General features: G+C 60.5%; 1 protein-coding gene across 2 annotated transcripts; it reads right to left on the reverse strand.

Moving 5' to 3' along the window:
- Positions 1 to 499: 499 nt before the first annotated feature.
- Positions 500 to 15,696, reverse strand: WNK4 (WNK lysine deficient protein kinase 4). Of its 2 annotated transcripts, XM_008271524.4 has the most exons (19): positions 14,949 to 15,696; positions 13,441 to 13,613; positions 12,367 to 12,587; positions 11,914 to 12,071; positions 11,368 to 11,456; positions 11,073 to 11,289; positions 8,822 to 9,086; positions 8,513 to 8,634; positions 8,236 to 8,294; positions 8,020 to 8,137; positions 7,669 to 7,785; positions 3,413 to 3,550; positions 2,866 to 2,920; positions 2,150 to 2,757; positions 2,012 to 2,072; positions 1,513 to 1,909; positions 1,227 to 1,426; positions 968 to 1,077; positions 500 to 865 (listed from the first exon to the last, which is right to left on the reverse strand). In XM_008271524.4, exons 1-19 carry the CDS (start codon positions 15,561 to 15,563, stop codon positions 863 to 865), a joined length of 3,726 nt encoding a protein of 1,241 aa, XP_008269746.3. In that variant the 5' UTR covers positions 15,564 to 15,696; the 3' UTR covers positions 500 to 862. The 2 variants fall into 2 exon arrangements, with proteins under 2 accessions (XP_008269746.3, XP_008269745.3); XM_008271523.4 differs by having other exon boundaries at positions 500 to 1,077; positions 14,949 to 15,695.
- Between the last annotated feature and the right edge of the window lie 170 nt (positions 15,697 to 15,866).

A 15,866-nucleotide genomic window follows, 5' to 3' on the forward strand; every position in this document is an offset into this window, starting at 1 on the left:
CCATCGAGTGTGTGGGGGATGAGAGGTGCTGGAAGCTGCCCAGGCCGTGGCTGGGCAGTGGCAGTGCCCCAGGGAGCTGTAAATGTTTAACTACAGTTACTTTTTCTGTGAGATCTTTCTACCTGATTCCAGGGAGCGATCACTAGGCTGTTGGAGACTGAACCAGGACCTGAGGGGTCAGTCTTCCGTCCCCTGCCCACGAGAACACACTTTAGCGTCACTGCCTTTTGCCACCCCGAGAGAGGGGTGGATGAGGGGTAGGGGACAGCAGCCTCCATTCTTTTTTTCGCGGGTACCTGCGTGTCCAGGTAGGATCTGGAGAGGATGTCCACTCAGGCGGGTCACTGACCTTGCTGCGTCCTCTGCCCTGGTGACAGGAAGCCACAAAGCCAGGCAGCTGGCACCCCTGCCTCCCACTGGGAGAGGCCCTTCTGAATCCTCCCCTGGCCTCACCCCACAAGGCTTTGTCCGCCAGCTCCTAAGGCACGGAGAGTCGCAGTCCTTGTTTCCAGCGCTTTTATTGGCTGCTGCTGACTGTGGTGTGCGCACGCCTCTAGTACGCTCCCAGCTGGGAGCGGGCCCTCTACAAGCGGCTGGGCTGGGGTGGGCTTGCTTAGTGGTTGACCCTTGGCTGGGGAGGGAGGGTGGGCTGCAGCAGTGGCACCCCACACACAGCCAGCAGTCTCCCCATGCTTGGCTCTTCGCTGTAATGGAGCTGCCTCCTCCATGCCCCCTGCTTCTACCCCCTCAGCGCTGGGGTCCTCCTTGCTGAGTTGTGTTGATCAGAAAAGCATCAGATTCTGAGAGCACAAGCCCCATGGTGGGCCCTGGAGTGGGGGGACACCTGGCTTCTGCACTGAATTCACTGGAGGGAAAAGAGAGGCCGCTGAGGAGACCTCAGGCTGGGAGGGGCGACGCCGCAGCCAGGCGCTGTGCCCTGGGCTCCCTCCCTCGGGCCCGCCCTCACCAGCCTGCCACTGCCAACATCGACAGCCCCGGCGAATGTCACCCCCTTGCTTGCCCGCTGCTCCTGGGAGCCGGTGCTGCTGCCACTCAGAGAGTTCCTCCGCAAGATGCCTGAGGGCAGGGCGGGGGAGGGAGAGCACTGCGTGAGGGAGGGGGCTAGTCCCCCCAACCAGGGGCAGACCCCCAGGGCCTGAACGAAGAGCGAGCCGCAGGGAAGGAGTCTCAGGAGAAAGGTGGAAGCTGGGCGGCCGCCGTCTCACCAGGGCCCAGGGGCTCGGAGCGCTGCAGGCTGTTGCGGCGGGAGGTGGGGAAGCTGCCCTTGGACAGGCGGCGCTGGCGGCTGGACAGCATGGCGGCCGGAGCCACGATGCCCGGCGGGGGCTGCTTCCCGAGCCGGCTGTACAAGTCCTCAATCTCCTTTTTCTGTACCGTCTGTAGTGCCTCCACCTCGGCCAAGTGCCTGAGGACGCAGCAAGGGGGCATGAGAGGGCTGGCCACACCCTGCTTGCCCAAGGTCGCGCCTCCATCCTCCCGGGAGAGACTCACTTCTGCCGGAGACTCTGCAGCTCGGCCCAGAACTCCTCGTCCTCCCCGCTGCTCTCCGACTCCTCGCTGCTCGGACACAGGCTGCTGTAGGAGCAGTTCATCCACACCGGGCTGGCGTAGCTCAGGGCTGGGGGGCTACCACCAACTCGGGGTTCCTTCCCAAGGTCCCCTTCCTCAGCTCCAGCCCCCAGGCCCTCGGTGGCGCGGTCGCTCTCTGCCAGCGCCTCCCTGGTCTCTGGCCCGCCTGCAGCACTGTCCTCCGTGTCGGAGCTCTCTGAGGTCAGCTGGGGGGTCGGAAGCTGCAGAGGACTGGAGAGAGCTGGGGGGGTGGGTTGCGGCTCAGCTGGTTCTTTGGAGGAAGTCACTTGGAAGCGCCCGACAAGCTGGGGTTTTGCCTCTGCAGGTAGACAGGGCGGGAGGGAGGGAGAGCAGTCAGTGGCGACACAGAGTGGGGTGGGGATGATGGGCAGGGGCAAGTCCGTGGTTGGCGAGGTCTCACCTTCCGAGATGGGCGCCAGTCTCGCTTCACCCAGGAGTGGCCGAGCAGGATTTGGGCAGGCCTGAACAGTGCGGGGCCGTGAGGAAGGAAGCGGTCCAGAATGGAGCCTCCCTCACCCGCCCCCGTGTCCCTACTCACCTCACTCTCTGCCTCTGCCTCTGCAGGGCCCTCCTGGCCATGAGGAGCAGGGGGGAGAGAAGGAGGGGCAGAGGGCAGACTAGGTAAGGGACACGGCAGGGCAGAGGGAGACTGGGACAGGAGGCTGGGTGAGGGGGACAGCAGAGACTGGGCCACAGTCATCACAGCCAGGGAGAAGGCACTTGCCAGAGAGAGGAGGGGGGCGGCAGTAGGGGGGGCCAGGGGAGGCGGGGAGGGGCTGGGAGGGAAGGAATCAGGATTAGAAGTGACTTGGGAGCCACTGGGAGAGAATGGGAGTGCAGCACCAGGTGGGAGGGAGCTCTGGGGAAGTGGGGAGGATGGGGTGGGAAACAGGGGCGCACTGGAGGAAAACGGGAGTGGAGAGCTGGGGGGCTGTGGAGCGGGGCTCGGGGAGACCTGAGAGGCGATGGGGGAGAACAGGGAGAGGCCGGGCTGGCAGAGGGCAGAAGTAATGGGGAAGATGGGACCTGGGAAAATGGGGGTGCCAGGAGACAAGGGGGTGCCAGGAGACAAGGGGGTGTCAGGGGCTGGGAAGGTGGAGAAGGCTGCCCAGCTCCTCTGCTCCGGGGAGGTGCCACTCGGGGGCTCTGCGGAGGAGGAGGGCGTGTTGAGATTCCAGTTAGTTCCCAGGCCCCACGCCCTTCCCAGGAGCACCCCAGGGGCTGGGCTGAGCAGGGACAGAACCCAGAACCTACCACTGCAAGGGTCTGGGAGGGGGCCCGGGAGGGCAGGCAGTGGCGCTGGCTCTTCCTGAGGAGAGAAGGGGCCCTGGTCACAGCGGGAAGAGCAGACTTAGGCGAAGGTTTCAGATCGGGGCTGTTAGGCTGGGGATGCCAAAGTGTGTGCTGCGATGTTCATGGTAAAGGAGCGTGACTACAGCTTTCTCTGAGTTCAGGGGGGGAAAGGGTATATTATAAAGAACTGGGAGAGGAAGAGGAAGATAATGTGGCAAAACCCCAACAACTGGCACATCTGGGTAAAGGGTTATCTAGGAGTTCTTAGTACGATTCTTGCAACTTCTCTCTGCAAGTCTGAAGTTATTTCAAAATAACAAGTTAAAAGTATGCATTCAACACATTTTTCTAGAACAAGAGTCGATGACTTTCATCATGTTCTCAAGTGGGGAAACAGCCAGTGTTTTAAGGAACCAAAGGAATTGGATCCAGGGGAGACTGTTGAGGGCAGAGTGGTGAACCCTGGAGCAGAGTCCATTCCTCCTGCAGACGTCCACGGGGGCCTGACCTGGGGGCCCAGGGCATCGTCAGCAGCCTCCACAGGGCCGGTGTCTCTCTTCAGCAAGGTCTCCACTCTCTGGATAATCTCCCGAATCCGGCTCAGGAATCCATCTCGCTCCGAGGGCAGAATGAACTCGTTATACACCTGACAAGGTCAACGGGAGGAGGAGGGCGACCTCAGTTACCTGACTCATCCCTCTCTCCCTCCTCCTGGTCTTTAGAGGCCACCCCTTCAAACCACTGCTTCTGCCAATCACCAACGTGAGGAGTGCCTACTGTGGGCCAGGTACTGTGGGGTACGGAGAGGAGCCAACGTCGACAGGATGCACACACTCACAACCAACCGCTTCACATCACGGCCACGTTCAACTCCAACCACAAGTGCGTGGGGGCCACACTCATGTCGCCATTTTGGGGGTCAGCCAACCAGCACTCCAAGAGGTTAAGTTGCATCTTCCCAAGGTCACAGAATTTGAATCCCAGCCCACCAAAACCAGAGCCTGAGTTCCTCCCACTATTGCCCCATATGCTTTTGTACATGGTTCCTGCTCTCATAGGATTCATGACCCACAAAGTTAAGTCAAAGCAGGGCACTAACTGGTAAGTGCCACTTTCACATCCACAGACACCACTGCGCACCGGCTCTGTCCACGCATCACGCCAGGCACTGTGAGACCCAGGGAAGCACGAGACCACCTGCAGCCTTAATGAAATCCAAAATCTACTTCAGGAGACACTGGGTGGGCCCACGACAGGGAAGACCCTTATGAGCAAAGCAGAGACAGAAATGCTATTCCAGGGCTGGTGTCATGGTACAGCAGGTAAAGCTGTGGCCTGGGATGCCAATATCCCATATGGGCACCAGCGGGAATCCCGGCTGCTCCATTTCCAATGCAACTCCCTGCTAATGTGCCTGGGAAGGCTCTTGAGTCATCCTCTACTGCTTTCCCAGGCCACAGCAGAGCACTGGATTGGAAGAGGAGCAGCCGGGACTCGAACCGGTGCCCATATGGGATGCCAGCACCTGAGGTGGAGGCTTAGCCCACTACATCACAGCGCCGGGCCCATTTCCCCTACAATTTAAAAAAATGCTATCCCAAAGATGGAACAGTTCATAGAACCTTGGGTGTGGGGAGAAGCTGGGACAGTCTCACAGAATAAGTCTTCAGAGTTGACCTTGAAGCATGAGTAAGAAAAGCAACATTTTCTGGAGCACCCGTCCTGTGTGGGCACTTGCCATCTATCTCCGTCAGAACATCTTGGCAGAGCAAAATGCATCGCCTGCGCCTACTGATGAGCAACTGACATTCACACAGGCTAGATGCTGAAATCTGAACTCAGGTCTTCCACGAAAGCCCAGCCTGCCCCTGCCCCAGCCTGTCCGTCAGGAGGAGGAGAAAGAAGAATGTAGGCAGAGAGAACAGTGTGCTGCTGGAAACACGAAAGGCACAGCACAGCCTTCAAACAGCAAGAAGGCAAGTGTAACAGAGTGCTGTGGAGTGGAGAGGCCATGGTTCACAATGTGCACCTTACTCTAGAACCACAGGCAACCACTAGACATTCTGCAGAGGGGTGGGCATTTGCTGTAGTTAAGATACCACTGGGGGCGGGGGGGCGGCACTGTGGCACAGTGGGTTAAAGTCCTGGCCTACAGCGCCAGCATCCCATATGGGCGCTGGTTCTAGTCCTGGCTGTTCCACTTCTGATCCAGCTCTCTGCTATGGCCTGGGAAAGCAGTAGAAGATGGCCCAAGTCCTTGGTGTCCTGCCTTCATGTGGGAGACCTGGAAGTAGCTGCTGGCTTCGGATTGGCTCAGCTCTGGCGGTTGCATCCATCTGGGGAGTAAACCAGTGGATGGAAGATCTCTTTGTATATCTCTGCCTCTCTGTGTAATTCTTTCAAATAAATAAAATAAATCTTAAAAAAAAAAAAAAAAAAAAACGAAACAGATACCACTTGGGACACTTGCATCCCATATCAGAGTGCCAGGTTCGAGTTCCAGCTCCACTCCCAACTCCAGCTTCTCGGTAATGCACACCCTGGGCGGTAGCAGCTGATGGCTCAAGTGGTTGGGTCCCTACTACCCATATAAGAGTTCATGGTTCCTGGTTTAGGCCTGGCCCAGTCCCAGCTATTTCAGTTGAGGAGTGAACCAGTAGATAGGAGAGCACTGTCTTTTTTTCTCTCTCGGCCTTTCAAATAAGTAAATAATTTAAAAAATGTATTTAGTCCAGTTACTCATGGTGTTTAAGAAAGATTTGCAGTGAAAATCAGCAAGATCAGATCCAAGTCTCAGGGGACTTCTGCTGTCAAGGAGTGGAAGGCGGACTGGCAGGAAGAGAAAAGAGAGGAATGGACCCTGGGCTGGAGGGGAGGCTGCCTGGGCCGGATGGAGTCGGAGTGAGTGGTCTGGGGGTCCAGCAGAACCAGTTCTCAGGGCGAGACCCCTGAGCAGACAGAGGCAGAGGCGAGAAGATTCCGAGGATCATTCAGAAGCCAGTGAGGCCAGAGGGGAGCCTGCAAGGACGGTGACTCGAGGGCCGGTGCTAGGCCGTGCGTGCCAGGCAGCACGGAGAGGATGCTTTAGGGAGCGTTCCTGGAGCCTGACATTTCTCCTGTTCCCGCCCCTTCACTCCCCTGGGGCTGGAAGCCACCGCCCCCACTCGGCGGAAGCTGGCCTCCCACAAAAGCCTTCTCGAAACCAGTGCCGCTGTGGTCCTGCCTCGGGCTTCCTCCCATGCCACCTCCTTGAAACTCCCTTCTCATTCGGTTTCTACCCACACCAACATCCGCTGCCTCTCTCCTCCATCCCTGGGTCCTTCCAGGGCCTTCCTCCCCAGCCCCGACTCAGAACAGGCGGCATCTGCGGAGAGACATCCTCAGGCCATCTCCCTTCACTCTCAGCTCGGTACTGACAACTCCTGCTTCCACCTCTCCAGCCCTGCCTGACCTACACCCATCCCAGCACCTTGGAGGACCTTGTGCTGGCCAAGACCCTAAAGAAGCCCCTCATCTCCAACTTCCCCTGTCCTTGGGCAGCCTACTCCCCTTAGCACCTCCAAGTGACAAGCTGCCCTTGACACCCCCTCTCCCTATCACATCAACTCAGCAAATATTTATTGAGCACCTACTAGGCGCACTGCACCACCTCAACAGGTTACTGGGTTACAGAACAATGGGCTTTCCTGAAACAACCCTCAGAGCCATTCCTCCTCCCCTGCCCCGTCATCTACCGTCACCTTCATCCATATCAGATTGCTTATGTCTGGTACCCGGTTGAGTCCTCTGCCCCCAACCCCTACCCACATCCAGGGCAAAATGGTCGTCACAAAGCCTGCTCTCACTGTGTCCCACTTTAACTCCCGTGATCGTGGATAAGCTGGGCCCCTCCGCCGGCCCCACCCTCACCTTCCGTGGCTCTCCTTGGGATCCCTACTCCCCTCTGATGGTGGGGTTCTCATGAGGTCCTCCCAGCCCCGTACCCCAGGTCACTCACGACTTGGAACGCCTCTGCCTACAGTGTGCCTGCAGCCAGCCATGCCTTTTCTACCTTCACTGTCTTCCTTCCCTTTCTGCCCAGCCTGGCTAAGTCCCACCTCTTCCCGTGGCTGCCCACGGCCCATCCTTGACCCAGAGCCACAGTATCTCCCACCTAGCACCCACTTCCACGCGCAGCACTTGTGTGCCATGTTAGTGTCAAATTGTTCCAGCAACTTCCAAGGAGCCAAACCTCAGAAATCTCCCACACGGAGATTGAGGGGTCTCTGGGGTCACCGCTGGGAGTGCCGGCCAGTGCTTCAAGAACCCCTGCCACGGGGCCAGCATTGTAGCTAAGTTGCTGCTTGGGATGCCGGTTTCTCATATCAGAGTACAGGTTCAAGTCCTGGCTAGTCCACTTCCCATCCAGCTTCCTATTAATGCACCCGGGGAAGACAGCTGACAATGCCCTACTTGGGCCCCTGCCACTCATGTGGGAGACCAGAACGGAGTTCCTGGCTCCTGGTTTCTGCCTGGCCCAGCCCTGGGCAGCGAACCAGCAGATGGAAGATCTCTCTCTCTCTCTCTTATTCTACCTTTCAAATAAATAAACCAATATTTTTCTTTTTGAAGAAATCACCATTCTACTTGCTAGTTGCCCTCACAGAAAAAATTAATTAATAAGCAAGACAAAACCCTGCTGTGGGATCCGAGGCGGTGGTGGCAGCGGACAGGAAGGAAGCTCCTGCCCCAGGTCCACTCTGTCCTCATCTTGCTCCCCCTCACCATGGCAGCTGCGATCTCTTCCGGGCTGTCCCCATCCAGATCAAACCGGAAGGTCACCATCTTGCTGTTGTGGGTCTGCAGCTGGCACTCGACCACTCTGTCATTCTGGTCGGAGACCTTCAGGGTCAGCAGAGGGAGGCGGTCAAGCCCTCCGCCCTCACCTGCCTCCGCCAACCCAGCGCCACTTCCAGGCACTCCACCCTCCAAGTCCGGTAGTAGAAATGGTAGTAGAATGGCTGCCCCGTGGGTGCCAGGCACACTGCCAGCCCCCTTTCTGGCTGATCTCCACTCCGCTGGGCGGCCCCTCCCGGCCCCGTGGGTTACTCTCCATCTCCCGTGCCGCTTCCTTACACTGGTGACGCGCAGCCGGGATCGGGGTCTGCGCCGGAGGTTCCTCCCCGGAGGCCTTCTCACCCGTCCCGTCCCTTCTCCCACATCACTCAGGCCTGATGCCGCATCTGATGCGTAGCTGGGGGAGAGACAGGAGATGGAAGGAGCATCAGGTGGGCCCTGGGACCTCAGAACCCCGGATGTTCCACCTGGCACCCAGCTCATACCAGAACATACCTGTCCCCAGGTGAAAAGTCACTGCCAGGGCCAGAACATGGGATGGACACAGCGAATGCCTGAAATAGGATAAAAGGTTCACAAGGTCAAGGGCAGATAACTGTTGGGGTCCAGGGAGGTGGTATCAAAGGTGCTTGGGGAGACACTAGGGAGACAGAATGGGAGCAGGTGAGGACTAGGGTGGTAGATTTCTAGGGACACAGGGCTGGGTTTCACAATGAAGGGATAGGTCCTAGGTTTGGGATGGCTGCGAGCCCCTCCCATGACCCCCCCTCACCGAGGGCAGGCAGAGCCGGGTCTCAGCAGGGCTGGAGGGCACCCCCCCAGGGGGCTGCAGGGCAGGATCTGAGGCATCCAGGAAGCCAGAGGAGCTGAGGTAGCCATCAGTCTCGCAATCCGCTGGTGGGGGATGGAGGGGTCAAAAAATATCAAAAGGAGTGGTGGGAAAGGAGGGGCTGACCGAGCAGGGAGGCAGCCGTGGGCTGGAGGCGGAAGGAACGTAAGGGACAGTGCTGCAGGGTGGGACTGCCGGGTGGGGGAGGGCCAAGGCCCAGGGTTCCACGACCCCAGCTCAGGCAGGACTTACAGGTGGTGGATGAGTAGCTGGCGTGGCGGAAGAGGAAGGGCTGGTGCTGGTCTGCCTCTGGCTCCTCGGGCTCAGGGGGGAAGGCGCTGGGAGCCCCAGGAGCCATGGGAACCGTTGCTGGCGGAGGTCCGGGCTCGGGCGGGAGGGCCTGCAACTCTCGAGCTTTGCGCAGCTTCTCACGCTTTCGCTGGATGGCAGCAACCCGTTCACGCACAGCCCGGGCCACTGGTTGGTAATCAGCCTCACAGACCAAGCCCAGCGCCACCTGGAGCGGGGAGGGTGAGGAACACAGGTTAGGACGCCCCGCTCCCGCTTCTGGAGGCCTCCAGGATATGGGAGGGAAGGAACCACTTACTGATTACCCACTGTGTCTGCTAACTGGCAGCTGCTAACATTACCATCACCCTGGGGTGGGGGAGATGAGTAAAGGTGACTAGCTCATGGTTGCAGAGGAAGTCAGCGGTTCTAACGGGGCGAGGGGGCGTTTAGCAACACCTAGGGACACTTGTGGTTGTTGGGACTGGAGGGCAGGTGCTTCTGTTCTGCTGAGTAGAAGCCAACGTCCTGCCACGCACAGGACAGCTCCAAAGCAAAGGGCCAAGGTCAAGAATCTCTTGTAAGTGATGGATCAGGATTTGATCTCAGGTCCGCGTGGGCCACACTATAGAGACTGGCTCTTCCGCCACGTTTCCAACATGCTCTCAGGCTCTTGACTCCCCACACATGGTCTCACTCTGCAGCGGTCACTTCTCTGTCGAAAACCCCGTAGCTCCCCCCATGCATCCCCGCTCAGACCTCCTAATCCAGCTTGCAAGTCTCTGCCTTCACACCCGTGTCTGTTCCCTTCCACCAGCTTCCACTCACCACCTCCTCTTCCATGTCAAGCACAAGCTTTGCTGCGTAAGTAAAGGGAGCTGGCAAGGGGATCTGACTTAATCTGAACCACTTGAGTTTAAATCTAGCGCCTTCCTTGGGAAGTAGGAGAAGATATGCAAACTTGGCCCATTATTGTTGCACAGCCGGTTAAGCTGCCACCTGCAGAGCCCGAATCCCATATGGATGCTGGTTCGAGTCCCGGCTACTCCACTTCTGATCCAGCTCCCTGCTAATGCACCTCAGAAAGCAGTGGAAAATGTCTACAGTGTTTTAGCCCCTGCACCCACTTGGGAGACCCAGATGGCTCCTGGCTCCTGGCCCAGCTCCAACTGTTGCAGCCATTTGGGGACTAAACCAATAGATCTTTGTCTCTCTAACTCTGCTTTTCAAATAAATACATCTTCAAAAGAGGGACAGGCAGTGCAGCCAACACTTCCGATCCAGCTCTCTGCTGTGGCCTGGGAAAGCTGTAGAGGATGGCCCAAGTGCTTGGGCTCCTGCACCTGCTTGGGAGACCAGGAGGAAGCTCTTGGCTCCTGGCTTCGGATCGGCGCAGCCCCGGCTGTTGTGGCCATCTGGGGAGTGAACCAGTGGATGGAAGACCTCTCTCTCTGCCGCTGCCTCTCTGTAACTCTGCCTTTCAAATAAATAAATAAATCTTAAAAAAAAAATACACAGCCTCTCTAAGCTTTGTTTCTTCATCAATAAATTGGGCTCACATGACCCTGCATTGACAGAACAGAACAGCGGCGGTTAAGAAACATCTAATACAAGTGCAAGTGCTTTGAGCCCCGTTTGGATGTGGGCTGATAATGAGCTCCTACCATGCACCAAGCACTGTAGAGACGGGAAAATCAGAAAGCTCAGTCTCTGCCCTGGAGTTCATAGCCCGGTACAGGTGAAAGACAGGAATGCACCCAGGCGCAAAACAAACCAACCCGCTGAAGCGGGAAGAGGCATTTGCATTTCACTTGGGAGAGGGAAGTTCTCCCAGGAATCGAAGGTTCTGAGCATGGAATATGGAAAAACAAGAGAAGCGGGGAAAGCAACACAGCGGAAGGGAGACGTTCCGCGGGAGCTCAGACAGGGGGAGGCTGAAAGAAAACAAACAAAACCCGGGAGGCTGGAGCGCCTGGCGGGAGCGGCGGAGACACCTGCTGCCCGTGCTGGGAGGGGCGGGTCAGCCGCCCCTCCTCCGCCTCAGGGAGGGGCTACACAGTCCGGGCTGGGCGCGGGCGCCCCTCCCTGCCCACCTCACTTATGTTTAGGCTGTTTTCACGCAGGGAAAAGGCAACGACGGTGAGCTGGGTGGGGCAGGAAAGTGGGAGGGGGCCCTGTCCACGCCCAGCAGCAGAACAACTCGCCCTCTGCTCACCATCTCCTGGGCCACCTCCTCGGCCGCATCCCGGCCCAGCTGGAACAGGAACTCGATGGCCTGGTTGTCCCGCGGGCGCCCCCCACGCCGCACGTCTTCCATGCGCAGCCAGAGCTTGAGGCCCGGCTTTTCGCCGTCGTCCTCCTCCGCCAGCTCCACGTGCACGCCGCGCTCTTCGCGGAAGAAGGCGTGAGCCAGGAGGTCCTGGATGGTGAACCTGGCGGCGGGGCGGCCGTGAGCAAAGCCCGCAGCCGCCCGCGCTCCCGCCGCCCCCGGCGCCGGCCCGCCGCCCCACCTCTCGTTCTTGTCCGTGCGGATGCAGCCTTCGATGATCTCCTTCACCTCGGGCATCTTGACCTTGTAGAAGCTGTTCGGCTTCGTGCCCTTGGGGACAGGGGTGCGTGAGGCCCTCCGCCCTCCGCCCCGCCCGCCCCGCAGCCTCGGGCGGCCGCGTGAGGTCGCCCAAGCGTGGCGAAAGCTACAGCTGGGTTTGATTTCCAGTCCCAGCTCCTCGCGGGCTGACAGCGTGACCTTGTCCAAGCGTCCTGCGCACTGTGTTTTCTCGTTTCTAAAAACGCAGGGCAGAACATTTGTCCGCTCCTCTGCAGGGCAGCTGGAGGTGTGGGATGGGAGAACGGACGCAAAGCCGGGCGTAATCGCTCGCGCGTGCCACACGCGCCTATTATCATCCTACACAGTCGGGGCTGGGGGCGGGCGCCCCTCCCTTCCCACCTCACTTGTGTTTAGGCAGTTTTCACGGAGGGAAAAGGCACCCACGGTGAGCTCCATGGGAGGGGGCCCTGGAACTCCTTCTCCCCCCCCCCAACCACGCCCCTCTCACCGAAGTGACCTTGCGGTAGATCTGCGCGGCGTTCTGGCACTCGGAGTATGGGTACTCGGAGGTGGCCATCTCCAGCATGCACATGCCGAATGCGTACACGTCCACGGCCTCATCGTACTTCTCCTCGTACATCTCCGGGGCCATGAATTCTGGGGTCCCTGGAGGATTCACAGCCGGAATTAGGCTGCTGAGCCCCACGCCCCTTCCGGGCCCGCTCACCTCCTGGGCGCACCGTAGGCCAGGCAGCACCGCGGTGCGGTGACCCATTGCTCACAATGTGTGTGTATGCGGGTGGGGTGTGGCGAGGGGATGCCATTGGTCTCCCAGCTTTCCTATGGGCCCCTAGTTCCGTGGATCACCAAGGGCCCTGCTCGGGGAGGGGGTCCCCAGGTTCTTTTCTGACAACGGGTCGGGGGAGGCAGGAATGGCAAGGACCCTCCTGGACTGACGCACCGATGACGCTCTTCGCAAAGGAGGCGCGCTTGAGCGTGGCCAGACCCAGGTCCCCGATCTTAACGGAGCCCGTCGGGCCGGTGATAAAGACGTTGTCGCACTTGAGATCCCGGTGCAGGATGGGGGGCACCCGGGAGTGTAGGAAATGAAGCCCCCGCAGGATCTGCCGGCTCCAGCGCTGGAGGACTCGCGGCTTCATCTCGCGGAACCGCCTCAGGTACCTGCGAGAAGGCGCAGAGCGGGGGGATCGCTGTGGCAGGGAGGGGAGTGCCCCCTCGCCCCGCCCCCTCGCCGGCCAGCTCCTAGCCCAGGTCGGCGCAGGGCCCCGGGGGAAGCTGCAAGCGGGTGTGGTGGATGGACACGAGCTCACAGAACGGGTCTGGCAGTAAAGTCGCAGATAGGGTCACGGCCAAGGCGCCGTGCGAGCGGCCAGAAGGGATGACGAACTGCCCCGAGAGCGTGGGGGCGGGCTTCGCAGAGGAAGTAACTTTTGTGTTGCCTCTTGGAGGAGGAGGAGCAGAAGTTCAAGGGTGAAGAGTGGAGGGGATGGAGGCTTTCCAGGCGGAGGAGATCCTGCCCCACGACACAGAGACAGCTGGACCCTAGGATTCTGTGAGCAAGTTAGCTAATGTGGATTTTACTCCCTGGACTGTGGGAATCCTAGAAGGGGGTTTCAGGGGGCAGCCAAGAGGTCGGACTTGCCGCTAGGAAAAATACCCTCCAGGCTACAGGATGATGGGGCAGCGTGGAGGGGCAGCGCTGGGGGAGGGGTCAGTCTTTAAGGGGCTGGGGCAGGGCTCTAGACCAACGCCCGTGGCCGCAAGGTGAGGGCAGGCGTTAAGAAGGGACTCTGAGGAAGACGGGTGAGGTCGGGGGGCAGGGGGCCGGGGAGGGGTAGCCTTGACTGGACTCTTGGTGGACGTTGCCATTCACGCAGGCAGGCACACAGGTTGGGGGAGGGGAGAATGCGAGCCTGTTTTGCCCCTGGAGGTGGAGCACGAGGGGCCTGAAGTTTGGGAACAGTAGGCACACACCCCGGCCCTCCCGCCCCCCCCCCCCAGGCGCAGAGCTCACGTCTTGAGCGTGCCCGAGGTCATGAGTTCGGTGACCAGCACGATGCAGACCTGGCCCCTCAGCACTGACTTCCATGAGTCGTAGAAGCGGACGATGTTAGGGTGCTGCAGCCCCTTGAGCATCTCCACCTCCTCCGAGAAGCGCTGCCGCTCGGCCCGGGACAGTTTCCGAGTCTGTGGGAGGGGGAGATGGGGGTCACGGCGGGCCTTGTGGAGGGGAGATCAGGGCTCCGGGGGCAGAGTTGGGGAAGCGGTGAGGACAGGAGCCCACGGATGGGGTCAGGTTGGTGGAATTGCTCACCCAGCAGGGTGCAGACCCCGAATTCCCAGTTGGTCTCCTTGGGCTGCTCTAAGGACACGCCTAACCTGGGCCTGGGGCAGCCCTCCTGGACCCCCCGCTGGACACAAGCGTCTTTATGCCGCCTGCTGAGCTCAATAGCGCCTTTGTGGCTGCCCAGGCAGGCAGTGGGGCGGGAGGGGGCGCCCAGGGGCTGGCAGCAGGCAGGCAGCAGGCGGACCGCGGGCAGGGAGTTGGGGCCGGCAAGGGGGTTGGCCTCAGAAACTGGGAGCTGCTAGATCCAGACAGAAGGCAGGAAGGCTAGTGGGGCGGGGGGTATATAGAGAAAAGATCCAGGCCTGGGTGCCAGAAGACTGCTCCCACCAGGGCCATACCCCCCTCCCCGTTCCCCAACTTGGTCCTCTCCCCTTGCCTGGCTCGCAGCCTGGGGTGTGGCACTGGCAGGCACACAGGGCTCATGGGCCGTGGTAGAGAGACCCTCCCCCAGGTTGTCCCCCACTCTGAATCAGGAGCTTCAAGCCCTTAGGCAGAGTGGAAGCAATGGGGTGAAAGTCCTTCCAACCAGCATCCTCCTCAAGCCATGGCTCAACGCCTTCGGGGCTGGGAAGGGAGAGCCCAGGTAGGCCGAGGGATGAGGACTGGATTCAGGCCAGGGCTGGCATTTCCTGTCCGGGGCCCTCCCGCCCAGCTCCCCAGAAGCTGTGAAGCGCAGAAGTCTGACTGCTCCGGGAGCCTGGGAGGACCCCTTTATGCCACAATGGCCCTAAACTTCCTGGAGGTGGAAAAGGACCATGGCCCAGTGTGCAAAGAGGCGGGCCAGTCCACAACTGAAGTCTCAGAAGGCAGAACAGGAGAGGAAGAGACAGGCAGCACTCAGGGCACCTTGCTGACAAGCCAGGACCAGGGCCCCTAGATCTGAACCGGCTCCCCTACTCTGTTCCCCATCCTATTTTCTGCCTTCAGGGGTCTAGTATGCAGCCTTTAAAGTGAGAATGTCTGTGCCCGTGGAGGAGCCACCCTCCTACACCACCACCTGCCTCAGTTTCTCCTGCTGCAGCCTAGAGGCAGATCCTCAGGGCCAGGACAAGGGGGCCTGGGCATTGGAGTGGAAAAATACATCCTTCCCTGGATGTTGTCCTCCCGCGCTCCCATCCCATGAGCTCCAAAGGGGTCCCATCCCGAGGTGCCACCGAGGGGGCGCCCAGCCGCACCTGCAGCTCACACCAGGCCACCTCCACCGTGGTGTCGGTGTCTAGCCCACGATACACCGTCTTGAAGGAGCCACGTCCGATCTCGATGTCAAACTTGAGGTATCGGCCGTCCGGGGACGTTGCCACAGCCTGGGTCTCTGTGTCCTCTTTTTCCTCCTGCTCTCGCTGCCGCTCGCGGGCCGCGGCATCGAGGACCCTCGGCTTCTCCCCGGACCCTGAGCCTCCTGCGGATCCCGTGAGCTCGGGGCGAGCGGAGTCTGCAGCCTTCACAAGGGTTTCCCCGGCCCACGTGCCCTCGGGGAGTTCTAGAGAGCTGGGTGTTGGGCTCCTCGCCGGCCCAGGACCAGCGGAGTCCGGAGGATCGGGGGGATCCGGAGCGGGCGGGGCTGGCTGGGACCAAGAGCTCAGCAGCCCCAAGTCGACGGAGCTGCGGCGGCTGACACGAGAAGAGCGCGGCCGGGGCTCAGCCTTCCCGGAGAAGCGGCGCGTTCGGCGAGGAGGGGGTCCGAGGCGGGGCGGCCCCGCGGTGGCGAGAGGCGGCAGGGACCGCAGGGCCAGGTCGGCCTCGGTCTGGGACATGGACACCGCGGTCTCCGTGGTCCGGGGTGCCAGCATGGGGAAGGGCCGGCCGCCGCAGGGCCGAAAGCCAGACGGCCGGAGCGGAGGAGGCCTGACCAGCAGACTGGCTGGGAGCGCAGCGCTCGGGCGTAGCGGCTGGGGCCCCTTGCCCCGCGTTCCGCCTCCCTTGCAGCCCCGCCCTGGCCCCGCCTCCGGTCGAGCCCCCGCCCTTACCCCCCGGGGCCGCCCCCTCCCAGCGGCGTGGATCCCGGCGTGCAGCCCCTCACCTCCGCCGCCGCCCCGCCCCCGGCCGCTCCCCTCCGCTCGGCGCCCCGCCTCCGTCTCTGTCGGAGGAGCGCG

Source organism: Oryctolagus cuniculus, chromosome 17 (genome assembly GCF_964237555.1).
Source record: "Oryctolagus cuniculus chromosome 17, mOryCun1.1, whole genome shotgun sequence".
Taxonomy (NCBI): domain Eukaryota; kingdom Metazoa; phylum Chordata; class Mammalia; order Lagomorpha; family Leporidae; genus Oryctolagus; species Oryctolagus cuniculus.

Coding starts and splice junctions, on each gene's coding strand:
- WNK4 (XM_008271523.4), bottom strand. CDS start 15,563: ATGCTGGCACCCCGGACCACGGAGACCGCGGTGTCCATGTCCCAGACC. Junction 8,295..8,512: donor CCCGGCTCTGCCTGCCCTCG/GTGAGGGGGGGT, acceptor ATCCTATTTCAG/GCATTCGCTGTGTCCATCCC. Junction 1,427..1,512: donor CTGCAGAGTCTCCGGCAGAA/GTGAGTCTCTCC, acceptor CTGCGTCCTCAG/GCACTTGGCCGAGGTGGAGG.